The sequence below is a fragment of the Marmota flaviventris genome, chromosome X (assembly GCF_047511675.1).
Source record: "Marmota flaviventris isolate mMarFla1 chromosome X, mMarFla1.hap1, whole genome shotgun sequence".
In the NCBI taxonomy this organism is placed as follows: domain Eukaryota; kingdom Metazoa; phylum Chordata; class Mammalia; order Rodentia; family Sciuridae; genus Marmota; species Marmota flaviventris.
Genome location: NC_092518.1, coordinates 41,865,365 through 41,887,113, shown reverse-complemented (window position 1 = coordinate 41,887,113; position 21,749 = coordinate 41,865,365). Strand labels below are relative to the sequence as shown.

The window sequence follows — 21,749 nt, the reverse complement described above, 5'->3', positions numbered from 1 at the left end:
TTACAAACAGTAAATTCCACCCTTTTTAGAAGTAGAGTACTTCTTTTTGACAAACATGTACAGTCATAAAACCACCACCATAATCAAAATATATTATGTTTCCATATCCTAAGAAGTTCCTTGTGACCCTTGGTAGTCAATTTTCTCCTCCTGCAAGCTGCTTGCAACCACCAATCTATTTTCTATCCCTATAGGTTTGCCTTCTCCAGAATATAAATGAAATCATACAATATATGCATTTGAGATCATCCATATTATTGTGTATATTAATAGTATATATATTCTCTTTTATTACTGAATAGTATTTCATTGTGTGGGCACACCAAAGTTAGTTTTTCCATTAATCCATGAAGTGTGTTTGAATTGTTTTGGGTTTCTATAAACCTTTATGTACAGATTCTTTGGGTGAGTGTGCATTTTTATTTCTCCTAAGTAAATATCTAGGAATGGGATTCATGAATATTTTGGCAAGTGATGTTTGACTTAATAAGAAACTTAAAACCCTCTTATTCTTCCCCATCTCTCTATTGTTGGTTTGCTATAGTACTCCATCATCCCTAAACCTTTAGTTCACCACTGTTAAGAGTTCTCCAGAGAGTTATAACCAATAGGACATATGTATTAATATAGATATATAGGTCCATGAGATGTGGTTTATTAGGAGAATTGGCTCACGTGATTATAGAGGCTGTAAAATTCCACAACAGGTCATGTGCAAGATGGAGACGCTGAGATGCCAGTAGTGTCACTGAGTCCAAGACTTATTGCCTCAGAACCAGGGAGGCCAATTGTGTAACTCTCCAGTTTTAGGCTAAGAGCCTGAGAACCCAGAGAAAAGGCTTCTGTTAAGCTTTGAAATCCAAAGATCAGAAAGCTTGGAGTTTTGATGTATAAAGGGAGGAGAAGAGTGAATCCCAACTCTACAAGGTTGATTGACACATTCATCTCTTTCTCTGCATTTGTTCTCTCGGGCCCCAAATTGGACCAGGTAATTGGATGGTGCCTACCTACATTGATGGTGGATCTTCTTCATCTAGTGTACTTAGACTCACATGCTGATGTCCTCTGGAAACACAAACAAACCCAGAAATAATGCTTTACCAGGTTTCTAGGTATTCCTTAGTCCAGTCAAATTGACACCTAAGAACACCCATCAAAAAAAATTTGTTTTCTAAATAGTTTCTAGAAAGCAATTGACAACATATGGTTTGGACTTCCTAGTTCTTTTGAGTTTAGTAATCAAAATTAAAATTGTCTTTCCTTATTTCACACTGTGGGCTAAGTGCCAAAATATCAAGTGCATTTTTTTTTTTTTTTGAGTGGCTATTGCCATTCTGCAGGTTGGGAAGCCCAGGGGTCCATCCTAATTGAATGGAGTGCCCTTGCAATGATTAGCAAAAAGGCTTCCAGCAATTTTTATGCAGATCTCTCTCTTGGTTAATCATTGCCTTCTGATTTATCCCATCCCCAAATGCTCCCTGTATGTTCCCTGACTTTCTTCTGCCTAGTCCCATATCAACTGTCCAAGCAAAGAACCTTAACGATTATCTCATTTCCACTGTCACATTGTCCTATACCCTATCTCACTTCCACCAGCCAGTTGTAAAACTTTTCAGTCCTTATGACATCTTCCCTGGCCTTGAAAACTATCTTCTGCCTGGAGCAGTGACGTATGTCTGTAATCCCAGTGGCTCAGGAGGCTGAGACAGGAAGATAACAAGTTCAGATCCAGCCTCAACAATTTATGGAGACTCTGTCTCAAAATAAAATATAAAAGGGGCTGGGGATGTGGATCACTGGATGAGCACCCTGGATTCAGTCCCTGGTACCAAACAACAACAACAAACTATATTGTACTCACTCAACTGGATTTCAATGTTCAGTGACAACCATCTATCCCACTTTAGGATGGGGGAATGACTAAGAAGATCAGGTTTTAGTTCAGTTTTCCTAGATTGCTCCTATAGGTAATCTGCCTTGCAATTCATCTCTCTCATTTGATTCACCTTGATGGCTTCATGTGCAGACATGCCTTCTTAGTAGAGCTCAGATGGTGGTAGGCACACCATAGTATCCGAGGTTATTTCCTTGTCATGGCACTCTGCAAATACTTTATCAGATCCAGACAGATTCTTTTTTAAGAATATTTATTTTTTAGTTTTAGGTGGACATAATATCTTTATTTTATTTTTATGTAGTGCTCAGTATCGAACCCAGTGCCTCACACATGCTAGGCAAGCACTCTACCTCTGAGCCACAACCCAAGCCCTCAGACAGATTCTTTATGAAGGATATGGTTACCTACCTGTCTCCCTAAATCATCCTGCCACAAAAACTCCTCCCATGACCTGGCCCTTCCCCTGCCCACCAAAAGTAGCTCACTCCTGCCTTGGCCTGGCTCTGCTAAAGCAGTATATAAAGCGCAAAACTTCGTGGTGAGCAGCAGCCATTTTACCCCTGAAAATGAGCCACATCAGGTGTTTGTCTAATTAACCCCACTGCTGAATACAGGGAAGCTTGCTGATTGGAGATCTGCTTCCCACCTCCATCATTGGGAGGGGACAGCTCTGTCACAAACTCAGGTCATGTGATCCATTCTCTCTGTTTTTAATCTTCCTGTTTTCCTGCCTCTGCACTAGGAATAACATTAAATGTGGTCCCAGAATCTTCTCTAAATTTCCCCAGGATGGTAGATTCCCCTCCATGTCATATTTCTTGGCAGTAGATTTTTTTCCCTGGGATGTTTACAGTTCCCCAAACCTGTCCTGACAATGTGAAAATGTTGGAGGTCTTTACAATATTGTGTGTGTGGAGGTCCTGCTGACATATTTGTGGACTCAGGGTTTGGTTAATTCTGATTTGCTGCCACTGTTGTTTGCATCCAGTCATCTCCTCCTCCTCCCTGACTCCCTCCTCTTCCTCTTCATTATGAACAACCAGATAAATTTATAACTGGGTTAATGTAATTCTTATTTAAAAAAAAAAAGTCTCAGAGGTGTTTATGATGACTGAAACAGCAGCACCCGAACCTACACTACTGTCTACTCCAAGTCTTGAGAGGCAGGTTAAATACCTTGCCTAATTAGGTTTACTGATGGTATGAGTGCATGAAACCACTTCCCCAGTTCATTCCTCCAACAAGACCACTTAATGGACAATACAGGGTAGCCCCTCCATGGTTAATGCAAAAATCATCTTTTATGGTTCCCTCTCCCTATAACTTGTCAGTGAAGCTATTATGAAGGATTGCAGGAGTAAGGTCCTTGCTTAGCATCTGAATGGCCATAAGTGACAGTGGCCATTTTTAAGGAAAGGTTTCACTTTCCTGCCCAAGGGCCTTTCTGAGCTCTGACAAATAAAGTCTCTTGTGTATCTCTGCCTGGTCTCCATCTTTCATTTCTCGTCTCATAGTTCCTCGATTTCCTTTCAGCAGAAATAAACCCACTAGAAATTGTTGTGTTATGAGGATAAGCATGTTGCATTTTGAGGTTTATACTCTTGAAAGTGAGTGATAGTTATCGATCCAGAATTGTGTGGAGTGCCCTTTTTAGGGTCAATAATCAATTCTACCTAAAAAACAGTCCTCCTTGTAAATTACCACAACCACTATCTATCATTAGCTGTCATCAAGATGACCTGGACAGACTCCACCTCTTCTATATCTACAGGCAAAAAGATCTTTCTAGAAGATGTGTCAATTCTAGATCTTCCAATTGTTTCCCAATTCCTGCAATATAACTGCTAAATTCCTTGTCATGGTCTGCAAGGCCATCTGTGATTTGGATCCAGTTTATGGTTTCAGATTCCTTTTCTGTCATTTCCCTTCCTTTAGCAATATTTTCCTACTTGAATTTTCTCAGAATATACTCACTAAGTTCTCCTGTGGCCCAGGTGTACGTGTTTCCCTCTTCCTGCAATAGGTTTTGCCAAACTCCCTCATTATCTGCCTCGTAAACTTTGTTTTTTTCTGGTCTCATGTCAAATGCTAGTTATCTGTAGGGCCTTTTAGATAATGCGGGTTGACTGATGTTATCTTTTCCCCCTTGTTTTTCCATGTATTGTATATGTGACCTCTTGCAGAACAATTGTGTTCAATAGTTTACTGGCTGGTTATTTTTCCCTGGACCAACATTGCAATGAATCACATACTCTTTAAACTGGTCACTTGAAAAGAAACAAAAGTCCATTTGTTGTGTGTTTGGAGAAAAGAATTGATCAAAATTGTCCCAGTCCCTCTTTCAAGTGTATTCCCTTATTCCTGGGTACTGGTATAAAACTCTCTCAATTTTCATCATCTTCATGAGTATGAAGTCACCAGAATTGATAACAAAAAAAGGAGAGAATTGGAAGACAGTGAGCCAGGAGTCAAAGAATTCAATAATGAGGAGGGTCAGTGGACATGACAACAGTGTGGCATGAGCCGCAGGAAAGCTAGGTCCTTCCTGTTACCTAGCCCACCATCCTAACCACATGATATTTGCCAGGATCCAGAGAGGAGTACGACTTTAATAAGCTCCCATGCTTTTTGTACTCTCCTATTCATATTTATTGTGTGCACAGACATTATTGCAATAGATATAACATTATTTTAATGAGTCTATAATCATTTAAAATTCCCTTTCTCATTTAATCTAAATCACCTTGTGAGACATGTACTAAAACTACTATTCCCTGAACAGATGCTCCTTGATTGCTGATAAACATCCTGATAAACACACTGTAAGTTGAAAATATTTTAAATAAAATAGCTTAGCCAAAAAGTATGTTGTGGTCTCAGTAGTTTTCTCTTGTTATCATGAGACTGGTAGTAAACTATAGCTTACTGTCATTGCCAGGCATCACAAGAGATTACCAGAGCACATGTTGTTAGTCTGAGAAAGACCAAAATTCAAAATCAGTAGGACAGTTTCTACTGAACATGTATTGCTTTCACACTATTGTAAGTTGAAAAAAATAATAAGTCAAACCATTGTAAGTTGGTGACCATCTCTACTAAACACATTAGTGCTACTAGCATTAATAGGGTTTTGCAAATATTAGGTTTTGTGTTATTAGGGAAATATGAGAGTATCACTAATTTTTTTTTTACTTTCGTGACATTTATTAAAACATTTTTAAAGGAAAAATCTGAAAATTGCACTGATTAGAACATCTAAATTATGTGATTCACACTATTGGCATCTCATCTTCTATGGGAACCCCTGATGCTTTACCATTTCATGCTTTCCTTCCAAGTGCTTTTTAAAAAGATATTAAGGAGAAAAGGGAATGATCAGCCAAAAAGATCATTATTTTGAAGATAACTAGGATTTACAGTGAAATGTTAATATTTGAAGTAAGAAAACTTAAGCTACCTTTCTAAATTGGATTTTAACTTAGGGATACTCTATCAATGAGCTACATCCTCTTTTTATTTTTTTTTATTTTGGGGTAAGATCTTGCTAAGTTGCCAAGGCTGGTCTCGAATTTTGAATATCACTTAATTCTAATTGGGTGAACTATCTTTCAGTCTACTTGGTCCTAATATTAGTCAGTGATGCATATTTACAAGGGTTCAGGTGGCACTAGACACTCTTTCAGTGAAATAACTTTTATGTTTTTGTATTTTAATTAAGACAGTTTATATTTATTCCAAATAAATATTTGATCATGTCCTTTTCAATGAATTCTGGTATGAAATGCCCAAGAGCACATCTCCTTTAAGAGCAAAGGTGAAAATCATGCACTTTCATTGTATGTTGAAGCAAAAAAAAAAAAAAAAAAAAAAAAAAGTGATGTAATTCTTCATTGTCCTCTAAGAAGAAAAAGTCCTGAAAATTGGATCTTTTTTTTTTTTCTGTGTACAAATAAAATGATACCTTCAGAAGCATTTAGGGGAACAAAACCCCTAACATTCTAGTAGAAAATTATTGTTAAGAATTTGATTTCCTCCTGTTTTACTTGAAATTTCTTTTCCAATAGATTATAGACGTTCTGTTCCAGGTAACCATTACCCAGTTTCTAGCAGTGGTTATATGTTGTGTAGCAGAAAATTGACATTGAGACAATGTTGTGTGTATAGTTCTCCATCATCCTACTAAGTGTAGATTTCTGTATCCAACACCACAAGCAAGACATAGTACTGTTCCATCACCTCAAAGATCTTCCTCCTGCTACCCTTTTTATAGTTACACCCACACCCCCTCCCACCCAGCATTTTGAATCCTTAAAGACTACATCTGTACTCCATCTCTAGTTTTGTGACTTTGGGAATGTTATATAAATGGGATCATATAGTTTGTAGCCTTTTGAAGTTGAATCTTTTTTTCACTCATCATAATACCCTTGAGATTCATCTACATTATTTCATGTATAATTTGTCCTTTAATTGGTAAATAATATTCTATAGTACAAATGCATCACAATTTGTTTAGCCATTTACATAGTAAAAGATGTTTTGTGGGTTTCCAGTTTTGGATATTGGTGTGTTAGGGCTTAAGTCTGACATTGTATTTATTTATTTGTTAGAGCTCTTTGTTTTTTGTTTCTCTGTATTCATTTCTCTGCCTTTCCAGAAGTTACTTGGATTTTTTTAGAATTGAATTTTTATTTACCTATAGAGTTTTTGAAGTATATCTTTTTCTATCACTTTTTTATTAGCTACTCTAGGTATTACATTATATATGCATACTTTATCACATTCTACTAGTGTTGATATTTTCCCAGTTTCAGTGAAATGTAGAACCTCACCACTCTTTACCTTACTTCACTTATAATTGTTTTAATTATACATTGTATACAATGAGGACCATATCAGATAGTGTTATAATTTTTGTTTTCACCATTAAATATAATTATGAAAACTATAGAGAAGAAGAGAGAAAATCTATTGTATTTAGCCATATCTTTACTCTTTCTGTTAAGCTTTCTTTTTTTTCTTCAAAATTCCGTTTTATGTTTCCTGTTTAGAGAATTTCTTTTAGCTATTCTTTTCCTTATGTTTGCTGGTGGAAAATTCTTTTAATTTTCTTTCATATGATAATGCCTTGATTTTTGCTTTGTTTCTGAAAGATATTTTTGCTGGATAGAGGTATTCTGGATTGACAGTTTTTTCCTTCACTGCTTGGAAAATGTGCCAGTTCTTTCTGGTCTCTGTGGGTTTTGGTGAGAAATTCTGATTCAAATTGTTTTCCCTAATGCAAGGCTTTGTTTCTCTCTTACTGACGTCAACATTTTTATGTTTCCTTCTGTTTTCAAAAGTTTGACTATGGTATGTCCTCACGTGGATTTGTGTGTGTGTGTGTGTGTGTGTGTGTGTGTGTTTATCCTATTTGGAGTTTGCTAAATTTCTTGAATCTGTAGTTTCATGTTCCTTTTTCATGAAATTTTCAGCAATCTTTCTTCAAATATTGTTTCAGTCCCCTCTTTATTCTCTCCTCTCCTAATTATGATGACACCAATATTTGTTCTTTTGTCATAGCCCCACATGTTCCTCAGGATCTGTTCAATTTTTTCAGTCTATTTTCTCTGTTGTTCATATTAAGTAATTTATAATCATCTAGATTCTGGCTCACTGATTCTTTCCCCTGTTCCTACCATTCTGCTATTGAGCCCATTCATTGAGTTTATAAATTATAGTTACTATATTTTTCAGTTCTAAAATTCCATTTCATTCTTTTTTATTTCTCCTATTTCTTTGCTAGGACTTTCTACTTTTTCATTTGTTTTGGTTATGTTTTGTAAATACTTTTTCACATGTCTTTTTGAACATTAATGCCACTTATTACTGGTGTCTTTAAATTTTTGTGGTGCTGGGAATTGAGCCCAGGGCCTTGCACATGCCTGGCAAGTACTCTACTACTGAGCTATATACTGAGGTATATGGAGTTGGAATCTTTTGATTGACTTTTCTCATTAAAGATTTCCTGGTTCTTCCAATGCCGAATGTTTTCTCTGATATAAGGAGGCTGATTCATAGTGGGGTAGGGAGAGGGAGCATGGGAGGGATAGACAAACTCTAGATAGGGCAGAGGGGTGGGAGGGGAAGGGAGGGGGCATGGGGTCAGAAATGATGGTGGAATGTGATGGACATTTATCCAAAGTACATGTATGAAGACACAAATTGGTGTGAATATACTTTGTACACAAGCAGAGATATGAAAAATTGTGCTCTATATGTGTAAAATGAATTGTAATGCATTCTGCTGTCATATATAACAAATTTGAATTTAAAAAAAAATTAAAAAGATTTCCTGGTTCTTGATAAGAGTGATGTTTAAATTGAGACCTGGACATTTTTGGAGTTTTAAGACTCAAGATCTCCTGTTTTATCAGGGTCCTTCTGACACTGGTCTGGCAGGGGAAGGGGAATGCCACTTTGATCACTTCTAGGTGTAATAGAAGTCTGGGGGACCCACCCAGCTTAATTGACATCTGGGTGGGTCTCATCATTACTGCTTGGCAAGGTAGGAGTTGAAGTTCCCCATTATGAATCTGCTGATATCACTCTGGCAGAAAGGGACAAGGAGGGGTTCCTTTTTATGGTTCCTTGTGACCTCCACTGACCATGTAGTAATGGTGAGGGTATTCTTGTGAATGATGGATGGTTGTGAAATTGATGATTCTCCACTAAGCTTCTACTGATACAACCCTAATGGAGAGAAGAGGAGGGACCTCTCCACCTGTTATCTTCAGGTGGTTACGGAAGTCCAGGATTTCCACGTAGTCTCCAATGATACTGTGTAAGAGGGGGCCTGTTACTGTCAGACAGAATGAAAGTTCTGGCTCCCAACTTGCCTTTCTCTGACACCACTGTGATGGGAAATTTGGGATCCTGGTAAAGATGGAAGTCTAAGTTTCCTGCTTGACCTTTGTTGGCATGGTGGATGCTGTAATTTTTAATGGTGTTTGGTTGGAGTAGAGTGGTTATTTTCGACAACTTACCTCTCTGGAAAGGTTGCTCCTTTTCTGGTTCTTGGCTTAGAGACAGCAGGCTTTTCTTTAGGTCTGTGCTCACTGATATTTCCAGGTTACCAGCTTCTCCACAACCCAGTACAGGATATTCAAGGGAGAAAAACCCTCGGGGAACTGTATACTGTATCATTCCTTTGGCTCTGAGGTCTATGGCCAGTCTGCTTTATTTTATCTACCTTTCAGAGTATTCTTAGGCTTGTATTATATACAGTGTTCAAGGTTTATAACTGTATTTAGTAGGAGGAAAGGGGAAAAATATACATAATACATACTTTTGTTTTCTCTTTAAAATCATTTTATTATGTAAAAATTTATAAAACAGAGAGATTAATAGAATGAACCAATTTTACTCAGCTACAATTTTCAATATTTTGCCAATCTTGTTTGTTTATCCTCCTCATCCTAAGATTTGTTTTAATTTTTTAAATCAAATGATACTATATCATTTTACTCAATATCAGTGTGACTATCTGACAGAAAACGACTTTTTACACAGTCACAAACCATTATCAAAATTTACTAAAATAATTGTTAAATATAATTAAATATCATCAATTCATATGCATATTTTCCTGATTGTTTCAAGAAATGTATTTTAAACTTTTAAAAATAATATCCAAAGCAAATATAATATTTTATTTGGTTGGTAAGCTGCTTTAAAAGATCTATGAATTTAAGAAAATGTGGCATATATACACAATGGAATATTACTCAGCCATAAAGAAGAATGAAATTATGGCAATTGCTTGTAAATGGATGGAACTGGAGACTATCATGCTAAGTGAAGTAAGACAATCCAAAAAAACCCAAAGGCTGAATCTTCTCTCTGATATGTGTATGCTATCATACAATAAGATGGGGTGGAGAATAGAAGTTCATTGGATTAAACAAAGGGGAGTGAAGGGAAGGGAGTGGAGATGGGAATAGGAAAGACAATAGAATGAATCAGACAGAACTTTCCTATGTTCATATATGAATACACGACCAGTGTAATTCCACATCATGTACAAACACAAGAATGGGAAGTCATACTCCATGTATGTAGACTATGTCAAAATATAGTCTACTTTCAGGTAGAAAAAGAATAAACAAACTAAAAAGTCTATAAATTTGCCTTTCTCTCCTGCATCTAATTTTAAATGCCATTTATCATTGAAGAAACTGACAACTTTCCTATGAAAGATCCCACATTCTGGATTTGACTGATTGTTTCCTAGTGGTGACTTTGAACTTCTTCTTTTCCCTTCTATATTCACCATCAATGGGGAATTGGCACTATTAAATTTAGGTTCAATTTTTATTTTTGGCACCAATACATCACTGGTAGTACTGTATGCTTCCTACCATATCCTATCAGGAGGCACATAATATGTAGTTACCTACACTTAAGGATGCTAAAATCGACCAATGTGTTCAGATGGTAGAATTTTCCATCATAATCTTACCTAATTTAAAAAATTTTATTTATGGTCATTGTCCTATATTAGTAATTCTCAACTGGAGGGGATTGCATTCCCCAGGGGACATTTGACAATCTTTCAAGATATTTTAGTCCTAATCATTATATAAAAATCTCTCTCGTTCTACAGTACTGCATTTTGCAACTTTGCTATAATTTATTCAACTGGCCCCTTAGTAGTGAACATTTCTCTAAACCTTTGTCATTATGCAAAGTGTTGCAATGAATGATCTTGTGCATGTCATTTTGTATATTGGCTAGTGTTATCTTTGTGTTTGATTCCTAGAAGTGTGATTCATGAGTCAAATAGTGAATACACATGTAATTTTGGTAGACATCAGTGAATTTCCCTCTATTGAGGTTATATAATTTTGTTTGTATAGCTTTTTGTGGTTTTAAGAGGATTAATATTAAAAAAGAATAAGAATGTGGTTAAGATTTTTATCTGCCAGTTTCAGTACAATCTTACAAACTCCATTTTTTCCTACCCTTCAAACTTGAAAGAGGCATTTAGGACAAGCATAAGAAGTCAGATTACATACTTTGTGTTATGGTTTGGATGTGAGATATCCCCCAAAATCACACGTTTGAGACAATACAAGAAGGTTTAGAGAAGAAATGGTTGGGTATGAGAGCTTTAATCCAATCAGTGAACTAACCCTCTGACTGGATTTACTGATTGGTAACTGAAGGCAGGAGGGTGTGGTTAGAGGAGGTGGGTCCCTGGGGGATGGCTTTGGGGTATGTATTTGTCTCTAGCAAGTGGAGTCACTCTCTGCTTTCTGATCATTATGTGAGCTGCTTCCCTCCACCATATCTTCTCCCATGATTCTCTGCCTCATCTCAATCCCTGAGGAATAGGACTGGCTGTCTGTGGACTGAGACACCTCAAACTTTGAGCCCATATATAAACTTTTTATTTTCTAAAATTGCTCATCAATTCTTTAAGTCACAGAAAAAACGCTGAATAAAACACTTTGGTAAGTGCATTTGCAGAATGTACTCTTCATTGAGCTTCTTTTAAGCTCATGCAGGTTCAAGCTTTATCCCAACCTCCAGCACTGGGTACATATTTTGGGATTCCAATATTTTCCTAAAAGGCAAAGGTAAGACCAGATATTGTGCCAACTTGCAGCAAGCTTGTCAGAAACCATATAATGTGCATAAGTAGAGAATCAAAAGTGTCAATCAAATGGTGCATCATTCTTATGGGCTACAGTCAGAGCTGCTGAAGATTGATAGAAGATACAGAATAGCTGGAGGCAAACTGTGGGGAAAACTGGGGAGATGGCTGGTTGGAATATGATGCAGTATAATCTTCATCTTTGCTGCCACCCCTACAACCATAAATTTTCTCTCTCTCTCTCTCTCTCTGTCTCTCTCTCTCTCTCTCTCTCTCCCTCCCTCCCTCCCTCCCTCCCTCTCTTCCTCCTTCTCCTTTCTTTAAGTTAGAGAAAGGTTTAGGCCATTGAAATCACTTGGTTGCAGGCTCCCTGGGACTACATGCATGCTTGAAGAAAGCCTTGAGTTCCTCCATTTTCTGGCCCTTCCACACTTCTAGGTTCACTGCTTCCCTCTTTATGGTTGGGATCTCCAACATCTCCTGAGGCATATCCTGATGAACCCCATTCCTCGGTTTTCTGATTGCTGGTATGGCTGTGGGAGTGCGGGGTATAAGGTCTAGTACTGTTGCAGTGGTAAACAGGGGCTGCTGAGCTAACTCTTGGTCATCATGAATGGGACAGCAGGGTGGCTATTTCTGAGCTTTTTGGTATGGACCAAACGGGATGGGGAGGAGGCCAGTTCTCAGACTTAGGGGCCGTACTCTCGAGTTGACTTGCTATTTTCCCTTTTGTTAGCCTAGAAGAGATCTGAAGACCACCAATGAGACATCAAGGGCCTAGAAAAAGCAAGTATCAGGGGGCTGGGGTTGTGGCTCAGTGGTAGAGCGCTTGCCTTACACGTATGAGTCTCTGGGTCTCATCTTCAGCACCACATAAAAATAAATAAACAAAGGTATTTGTCCATCTACAACTAAAAATATATATATTAAAAAAGAAAAAGTAGGTATCAGACATGTCATTGCTGATGTTAGGTATATTCTGAATAGGAAGAAGTATAGAAGCAGAGAATAAGCATGAGAAAATCCAAAGTACTTCATTAAAAAAAATTTTTTTGCAGTGCTGGGGATGAAGCCCAGGGTGTCACACATGCTAAGCAAGCACTCTACCACTGAGGTACAACCCCAGCTCCTTTTTGTTTATGTACCTCAGTTTCTTTACGTGTATAGTAACAATAATATAAGTACCTAGCTCATCAGTGTGTTATGAGGTTTAAATAATTTATTAAATTACTTATTAAACAGTACTTGGGATACCATAAGCAATCAATATTAATTACTGTTATTATTATTAGATTATAATTATTACATGTAAGCCATAAATAATATCATGCCATTGCCTTTCTAAAAACCCCCAAATGATTCTCAGTGGAACTGGGATAATATCCAAGTCTTGTATGATGCTCTACAAAGCTCCAAGTGATCTGGCCCTCACCTGTACCTCAGTCCTCATCTTCATCTTGTATCACTCTCCCCTTTCTTGGTCATCAAGCTCATGCCACTCTGACTTTGTTTTCATTTCTTGAAATCAAACTTTTTTTTGTCTCAGGCCCTTTATACTCACTCTGTACTTTTATAATCAGGGTTAAAAAGAAACTTTTCTAAAATGAGATATTAAAATCCAGAACACATGAAGAAATGTTTAATAAACCTGTCTATATAATAATCTTAACCATCACATAGTAAAAATAAAAGACAACAGACAATGACAAATGTGGAAAATATTTATATTTTAGAATCTGACAGATAAAGGGCAAATAGATTAGTAGGTATGAGACCAAATTCTAGATTCCAGCTGTTGAGCTTGAATCCCATATCTATCACTTACTTGGGTGTTATTCAATCTCTCTGCCTCAGATTCATCACTTAAAAATGGGAGTAGATAAAAGAGAATTTCTTAAAATTGTAGCAAGGGTTAAAAAGTTAAATAGGAACATCTTTTGGCATACCTCAAGAGCCATCTAAGTGCTACTTATTAAGATTATTGAGAAACCCCAAGAACACTAGCCAGTTCACAAAAATGGTAATACAAAATGCCCAATAAAAATATTAAAATATGGACGACTTCATCCATGAGGAAAACATTTATTTGTTTATTTGCCAAATACTTAAATATGTAATAACTTTCAAAAAGCATTGGGGATAGAATAGTGAACATCTTACTCTCTTGTGTTTATATTAATTGTGTGTGTATAATATTTAATATATCCATGTGATTGTTACTTAATACATCATGTAGTGATACCTTATGAAGAAAATTAAAGCAGGGATGGGTTGCTATTTTATACAGTGGTCAAAGAATGGTTTTGAGATAAGGTGATATTTAAGCAGAGATCTGAAGCAAATGAGGGAGAAAGCCATGAGGATTTCTAAGGGAAGAGTTTCCCATGCAGTAGAAAAACTAAGGATACAGGCCTAGAAATAGGATCCAGCTTAATTTATTCAAGGACTAGAAATAAGTATAGTCTGCTTGAAGCAAGGCTGAGTTGATAGGAAGCAAGGTCTCAGAGCCCAAGGCCAGATTCAGTAGGGGCCTCTGAAAGGGCAGGATAAGGACTGAAGCTTTGCTAGGAGTGACATAGAAAGCCTGCTATTGAGAGGTCAACATTGAAGATTCCACAAAGGATGTGGCAAACCCACTGGTTTGATCTTATCTACAAGTACATAAAGACCTCGGATTGTGTTCACAACCCTAGACTGGGCACCGGATAAATTTATGTAAGCTGGAAAAAAAGCAAGCAAGCCTACTCTCACTTAGGAATTGTATTCAGGCTACACACAACCAGGATCCAAATAACAAAGACTTAAAAGGATGACATTTTGAGCATTACACTGATTCTCAGATACTATTTACTGTGAGACACACGGTATTTTATATATCACTAAGAAAGAAAAAAAGTGCTGCCAAAATAATCATAAACTGTCATTCAAATATTTCAGCAATGTTAAAATCTGAAGAGATGTACCTCTTAGAGTTGATAAAATACAGTAGTTTTTCCTCACATGTAAGAATAGACCCAGAGGTGATCAGTTTCTTTTCTTTTCGTTTTTTGCCTTTCAATTGGATTAGTTACAAGATGGCTATTTACCTATAGTAATTACATCCTTATTTTTAGAAAGAAGAAAAAGGAAGAGGTAAATGCTTTTTAGTTTTCCATACTAATTTAGGTTTTACTTCGTTAAGTCCCCCCTAAAAAATTCTCATGGGATTTTTATTGGTGTTTCATTAGATGCATAAATCAACTTGGAGAGAACTTCTGCATATTAGTCTCATTTATATTTCATAAAAAGAATATATGTATGAAATATACTTTTATCTGCATAGAAAATTTCTCAAATTTTTCCAGGGAATAGAACTTGGTGTGATTGTCATGGGAAGAGAGAGGGGCTTTCACATTTCATGTCATTCCCTTTTCTATATCTTTTTTAAAAACCCACAAATATATATGTATTAGTTTTATAACAATGTGAACCAGCAAATTTCAAAGGAGTGTGTATTACCCTAGGGTACAGGAGATATAAGGGAATCAATTTCTACATCCTCAAATTTCATATGCATTTTAAAAATTGATCTGCCAAATAACATACTTACTGTGGAGGAATCAAGCTGGTTCTCTCCTTCCATCTTTCCCTTCTCATGCCTTTTGCACTTACAAAAGGAAAGCATATCTTTTACCCATCCTGAATCTCATCTGGATGTATTGCCCTGCAGTGTAAAATCCTCAGGGCACCAGAGAGACAATTCCAAACACTGCTGTCAATGGTGAACAAACTGTTCTAAAAAATGAAAGGGATCAAATCCTTTTTCAACTCCGATGGTTTCCATTTCTTTGCTTCCAATAAAATTGAAGGAAAACCCAGTGGAGTTGTAGCTGACAAATCATGAGAAATAATTTTGAAGATAAAACATCTTGTGTAATTTTTACCCATATATTTTCAAAAGAATTCAAAGACTTGAGTGATATTGGCAAAACAAATATCCATTCTGATTTACCCATTTATATGAAGGAGGTTTCTGTATGCTAACATTTAACCAAACAAAAAAGAGGAAGAGAATGGATGCTGAATCATGTCTCATTCTAGCAAGGAGCAATGTTTATCCACAGATACATCCACTAATTTTTTTTTAAAAATAGCTCTACTAATCCTCTTTACTGCCAATAAACTTTTATTTTTAATAATTACCTATAAAACCTTTTGTAATATATTTACAATGCATTGATCTATCATATTGTAATACTAATTGTCAAGATAAAACAGAAAAATTTTAAACACCACCACCTTACAGCCTTATGATAACAGGAACATTTAGAGAGCATTTAAATACACATTTATACAATTTTGCTGCAGAATAATATGGCAGAACAATCTATAAAATTGTTTCAAGTGCAAAAATATATATTATTGAGACAAAATTCTGTTGGAAGAATAGAGTGGAATTAAGAACTCAGGGAGAAAAGGGAAAATATACAACTTGCAACTATTGGTTATAAATTTTTAAGACAGATGATGGTGGCTTTCAAATCCCTAAGGTATTTAGGTTTCACTAAATTCATGTAAAATAGTGACGTAAGAGTTTTATTTTTGAATGTTAGCACTTGTCAGAAATTACATGTTTGCAGCCAATTGACATTTATGACGCAAAATTTAAGACATCAACCTAAAAATGCATGTAGGTGAACAGCATTTTTCAAATATTTTTAGAGAGCATTTAATACAAACCAATAGTTTTATATAAACATACAAAATATGTATATGAGGAATTGTAATTTACTCTTTTGCCACCTTGTGGTCAGAGCTGTATTTAGCACTCAGATGCAAGGGGGACTGTGAGGAGCTACTTCTCCTAAGATCAGCCTCTTTTGCCAGGAATTGTCATGTCTTTGTGAGGTGCAGACCGTGACATTTGCCCAAGACTGAATCCAGACTCAAACACTAAGCATCTCAAGATCACCTCCACATGTGATTCAAAACAAAAGCAACGTGCAATCAGGAAATGAATGTAAGGAAGTATAACTAATTTGTGATTTTCCCATAGGGACTATTCAAATAATCAAACGTTATAGTGATTCTGATATATAATGTTTTTATATGTATTTTTGGTTTGGGTGTCTCTTCTCTGCTAGTGACCTAGAAAAACACTTCCTTAGTGTGCCTTTTGGGGAAATCAGCCACAATTCTGGCCCTGGGGTAAATGTCTTTGTTTCACTGTTGTTTCTGCAGCACCTCATACCACCTGGTTGTGGGTGGGTGCTGAATAAACATCTGTTGAATGAATGGTGGCAGAGTCCTCCACTTCCAGAACACGCTGGCCTGAGCAGAGTCCAGGTGGACCTGTATGCTTCTACAGGAAGTTGATCAGTAAGGCAACCAGATAACCATGGCTAGTCTTCAATGGGAGACAGTCCCTGGTATACAGAGATCATTAGGTCTCTTCATTGTCTGTTACTCTGTGAAGATGGGATGAGAGTAACCCTTCCCCTGCCTCCTACACTCCATGACCCTAGTCACTTTTAGTAGCAGCAGCATTCCTTCAGCGGGTATGATAGTTGCAGTTCCTCTGGTTGCAGGCCACAAAGGGCAAGTATTTATTGGAAAGATGTTGGGGTGCTTCAAGGAATTAAAGGCAGAACTGATGTAGGAAGGGCAGGCACCTGGGCAGCCCTCAGCTGGGTGGGAACTAGGCATCCTTCTTAAGGGTTCCTGATTCATAACGATTTCCTCCTGCTGCTAACCCTAGGCGTCCTTCCTTTCCCCCTTCCTGGAGGGAAAGCCAGGTGAATGGTGACATCCTGTGCTGACCAGAGAGAACTTTGCTGGAGTATATAACCAAGCAGAATTGCCCCACAAGCCTGCCAAGGTGCACTTGGCCACAGCTGGCCACCACCAGGACCAGGCTCTTCTTAGAACATGGCCTGCCCTTTGGCTCAATGTGCTGATGCCTGCCTTGTGCTGCACTCCCTGGGACCAGCAAATGGATCTGCTTCCCCATACCCCCAGCCATGCTCAAGACCTGAGCTGCCGGTTCTGGCCTCATTTCTCATGGGCTCCATGGTGCTTCTGCCCAGTGCCAACAGCCTCTCAGCACAGGGGTTATCAGAGGCCCCTCAGATCCTTGCACGATCCCCTCTCTCCATTAGCAGCTCCACAGGCTTCCTCTGCACTCCCACCTGCTGCCTGCCCTGGGCTTCTGCTAGAGATTAAGGGTCTCTGGACTGCATCTGTAGTTTAGGCCCTTCTCTGAGCAGGAGAGGTGCCAGTTGGAGAGACGGCCTTGGGGTGCCTTGCCCCACTGGCCTTGGATGGAAGAGCTGAGTTCTGCCCCTGGGATGCTCAGCATCTACTGGGCAGAAAGCCAGCTGCCAAACCCTCATCCCACCCTTGGCTTTGGGAGGCTGCCTGAGGAGGAGGCAAGGAGCTGGTCTGGACTCAGCAGAACACTGATAAGATGGGAAAGGGGAGGTGCCACTTCAGATTCAGCGGCCTTGGATCCGCCGCTCCGGATCTGGGGTCCAGGCCTGCCCCCAAATGGAGCTGGAGCTTCAACCTTTGTGGGAAGAGAAGGACCTGAGTGGGAGGGGTGACACACTGGGGGCAGGCTCAGTCATCGGAATGATGGCTGTCACGGCTTTTGCCTGTACTCCCTAGGACCCCCTCATGGGGGGACATTACACAGCCTCAGAAACATTTCTGGTTTTGGCCCCTGGCCCCGCAGTGCTGGGGGAAGCCTGCATGGACCTAGGGAAGGACGAGGAGAGGGGAGGAGACGACGATGGGGGTCAGAGCAGCGATTGGAGCTGAGAACTGGAAGCGCCTTAAAGAGACTGCGCGGTCCCCGCCCCCCTTCCCGCCAGCCTCAATGAATTAGAGCTGTGTTTCCCAAACTTGCCTGATCATAAGCAGCCTCTCGGGCCCTAGTTAGAGATACAGGTTCCGGAGCACCTCCCTTCCAGAGACTGATTCTGTAGGCCTGCGGGTGGAGCCGAGGAATCTGTAATTTCAACATGCTCCCCACGTGATTCTCGTGAACAAGCAAGTTTGGAAAATATTGAATTAAAGGAAACGGGGCCTGGCTGCAGAAGCGGCCTCCGCTAGGGGGCTTCGGCGGGAGGATTCCCGGGGGCGTCGCCTGCTTCCGCCGCCGCCTCCTTCAGTGAAAGTCCCTTTTGGGTCCAGCTGCCACAGCCACCACGCTCTCTCAGGCCGGGCGGGGGACACCCCAGGTCTGCGTGGCCCCCGCGCCGCCTCGCCCAGTGGCCGCCAGAGCCCTGCAAGCAGGGGGAGGAGCCGCCGCCAGTGGAGGCGGAGGAGGTAGAGGAGGCGGAGACGGCGGAGACGGCGGAGAAGGCGGAGAGGAAGGTGGAGGCGGAGGCGAAGGTGGAGGGGAAGGTGGAGGCGGCGGGGAAGGTGGAGGCGGCCGGGAAGGTGGACGCCACCGACAAGGTGGAGACGGCGGGGAAGGTGGAGACGGCGGAGGGTCCGGGCCGCCGGACTGAGCTCAAGCTGGAGCCCGAGCCCGAACCCGAGCCGGTACGGGAGGCGGAGCAGGAGCCGAAGGGGGAGCCGAAGCCGGAGCTGGAGGATGAGAATCCAACGCGGAGCGGCGGTGGCGGCAGCAGCGACGAGGTTCCTCCCCCCACCCTTCCCTCCGACCCGCCGCGGCCCCCCGATCCCTCTCCGCGTCGCAGTCGTGCTCCGCGCCGCCGACCCCGGCCCCGGCCCCAGACCCGGCTCCGTACTCCGCCGCAGCCTAGGCCACGGCCCCCACCCCGGCCCCGGCCCCGGCGCGGCCCTGGGGGCGGATGCTTGGATGTGGATTTTGCCGTGGGGCCACCAGGTTGTTCCCACGTGAACAGCTTTAAGGTGGGAGAGAACTGGAGGCAGGAACTGCGGGTCATTTACCAGTGCTTCGTGTGGTGTGGAACCCCAGAGACTAGGAAAAGCAAGGCAAAGTCGTGCATCTGCCATGTGTGTGGCACCCATTTGAACAGACTCCACTCTTGCCTTTCCTGTGTCTTCTTTGGCTGCTTCACAGAGAAACACATTCATGAGCACGCCGAGACAAAACAACACAACTTAGCGGTAGACCTTTATTATGGAGGTATATACTGCTTTATGTGTAAGGACTATGTGTATGACAAAGACATTGAGCAAATTGCCAAAGAAGAGCAAGGAGAAGCCTTGAAATTACAAGCCTCCACCTCAACAGAGGTTTCTCACCAGCAGTGTTCAGTCCCAGGCCTTGGTGAGAAATATCCAACCTGGGAAACAACCAAACCCGAGTTAGAACTGCTGGGGCACAACCCGCGGCGGAGAAGAATCACGTCCAGCTTCACCATCGGCTTAAGAGGACTAATCAATCTCGGCAACACGTGCTTTATGAACTGCATCGTTCAGGCCCTGACCCACACTCCCATCCTGAGAGATTTCTTCCTCTCCGACAGGCACCGATGTGAAATGCCCAGTCCTGAGTTGTGTCTGGTCTGTGAGATGTCTTCGCTGTTTCGGGAGTTGTATTCTGGAAACCCGTCTCCTCACGTTCCCTATAAGTTACTGCACCTGGTGTGGATACATGCTCGCCACTTAGCAGGGTACAGGCAACAGGATGCCCACGAGTTCCTCATTGCGGCATTAGATGTCCTGCACAGGCACTGCAAAGGTGATGATGTAGGGAAGGCAGCCAATAATCCCAACCACTGTAACTGCATCATAGACCAAATCTTCACAGGTGGCCTACAGTCTGATGTCACCTGTCAAGCCTGCCATGGGGTCTCCACCACCATAGACCCATGCTGGGACATCAGTTTGGACTTGCCTGGCTCTTGCACCTCCTTCTGGCCTATGAGTCCAGGGAGGGACAGCAGTGTGAATGGGGAAAGCCACATACCAGGCATCACCACCCTCACAGACTGCTTGAGAAGGTTTACGAGGCCAGAGCACTTAGGAAGCAGTGCCAAAATCAAATGTGGCAGTTGCCAAAGCTACCAGGAATCAACCAAACAGCTCACGATGAATAAATTACCAGTTGTTGCCTGTTTTCATTTCAAACGGTTTGAACACTCAGCCAAACAGAGGCGCAAGATCACTACATACATTTCCTTTCCTCTGGAGCTGGATATGACACCGTTTATGGCCTCAAGTAAAGAGAGCAGAATGAATGGACAGTTGCAGCTGCCAACTAATAGTGGAAACAACGAGAATAAGTATTCCTTGTTTGCTGTGGTTAATCACCAAGGAACCTTGGAGAGTGGCCACTACACCAGCTTCATCCGGCACCACAAGGACCAGTGGTTCAAATGTGATGATGCTGTCATCACCAAGGCCAGTATTAAGGATGTGCTGGACAGTGAAGGGTATTTACTGTTCTATCACAAACAGGTCCTGGAACATGAGTCAGAAAAAGTGAAAGAAATGAATACACAAGCCTACTGAAGCGACACACCGACTACCTGTAATGGAAGATGACGACAACCGTACTACAACTGGCATCGAGATTTAAGGACCTACTTGACCATGGCCCATGGGCCTGACAGAGTAAGAATTGAACAGTACCCAGTGTCCAAAAAGGTCCTGATGGAAGAGAAATAGAAGGGGAGGGAGAAGAGGCTCTAGTCGAGGCAGTCACTTAAAGGAAAATTAAATGGCAGGAGTGCTCTGGGTGGGGAAGGCAGGAGCAGGGAAATCGTGACACTGGTACATATCCTATATTCCTCCAAAAGGTTGTGTGGGAAGATGTGGGGGGGAGGGGGGTGGTGTGGGGGGGTGTGTGCCCTTGTAACCGTAAAACATCTTTCTCCATGGGTGTTTCAGCTTCAATTGACCAATCACATAACAGTTATACATTTGGGGGGAAAAAGAAAAGTTTATAAAAAATGTAGCCCATTACGTACATGGGTATGAAAGCAGAAAAGCGGAGGAGGCAGGGATATCATTGACAAACACCTTTGCCAGTTTCTTTGTATTCGTGATTTTTTTGTGCTATTAAATGCAGTATTAAAAAAAGAAAAGCCCATATGGGCTAGTGAAAGGAGAAGGAATAAGGGGGCTTGCATAAGGGGAGCAGCCGCTCCAAAAGTAGAGAAGACAAGAGAAATGCTGTAAGATAAGCTATCAACACAGACAGGCCTCAGCTGACAGTGTAGTGTGTGAGTGTTTAAAAAAAAAAGCTGTATGATATACTTGAGCAAATCAATGAACCTCTTTGCGATTGTTTTCTCA

At 40.5% G+C, this 21,749-nt stretch overlaps 1 protein-coding gene across 1 annotated transcript; it reads left to right on the top strand.

The window, feature by feature from the left end:
* The first annotated feature begins 18,938 nt into the window (after window positions 1–18,938).
* Window positions 18,939–21,281, top strand: Usp27x (ubiquitin specific peptidase 27 X-linked). Its single transcript, XM_027952295.2, has one exon. The coding sequence runs from the start codon at window positions 19,647–19,649 to the stop codon at window positions 20,961–20,963; it is 1,317 nt and encodes a 438-aa protein (XP_027808096.2). The 5' UTR covers window positions 18,939–19,646; the 3' UTR covers window positions 20,964–21,281.
* The last annotated feature ends 468 nt before the right edge of the window (window positions 21,282–21,749 follow it).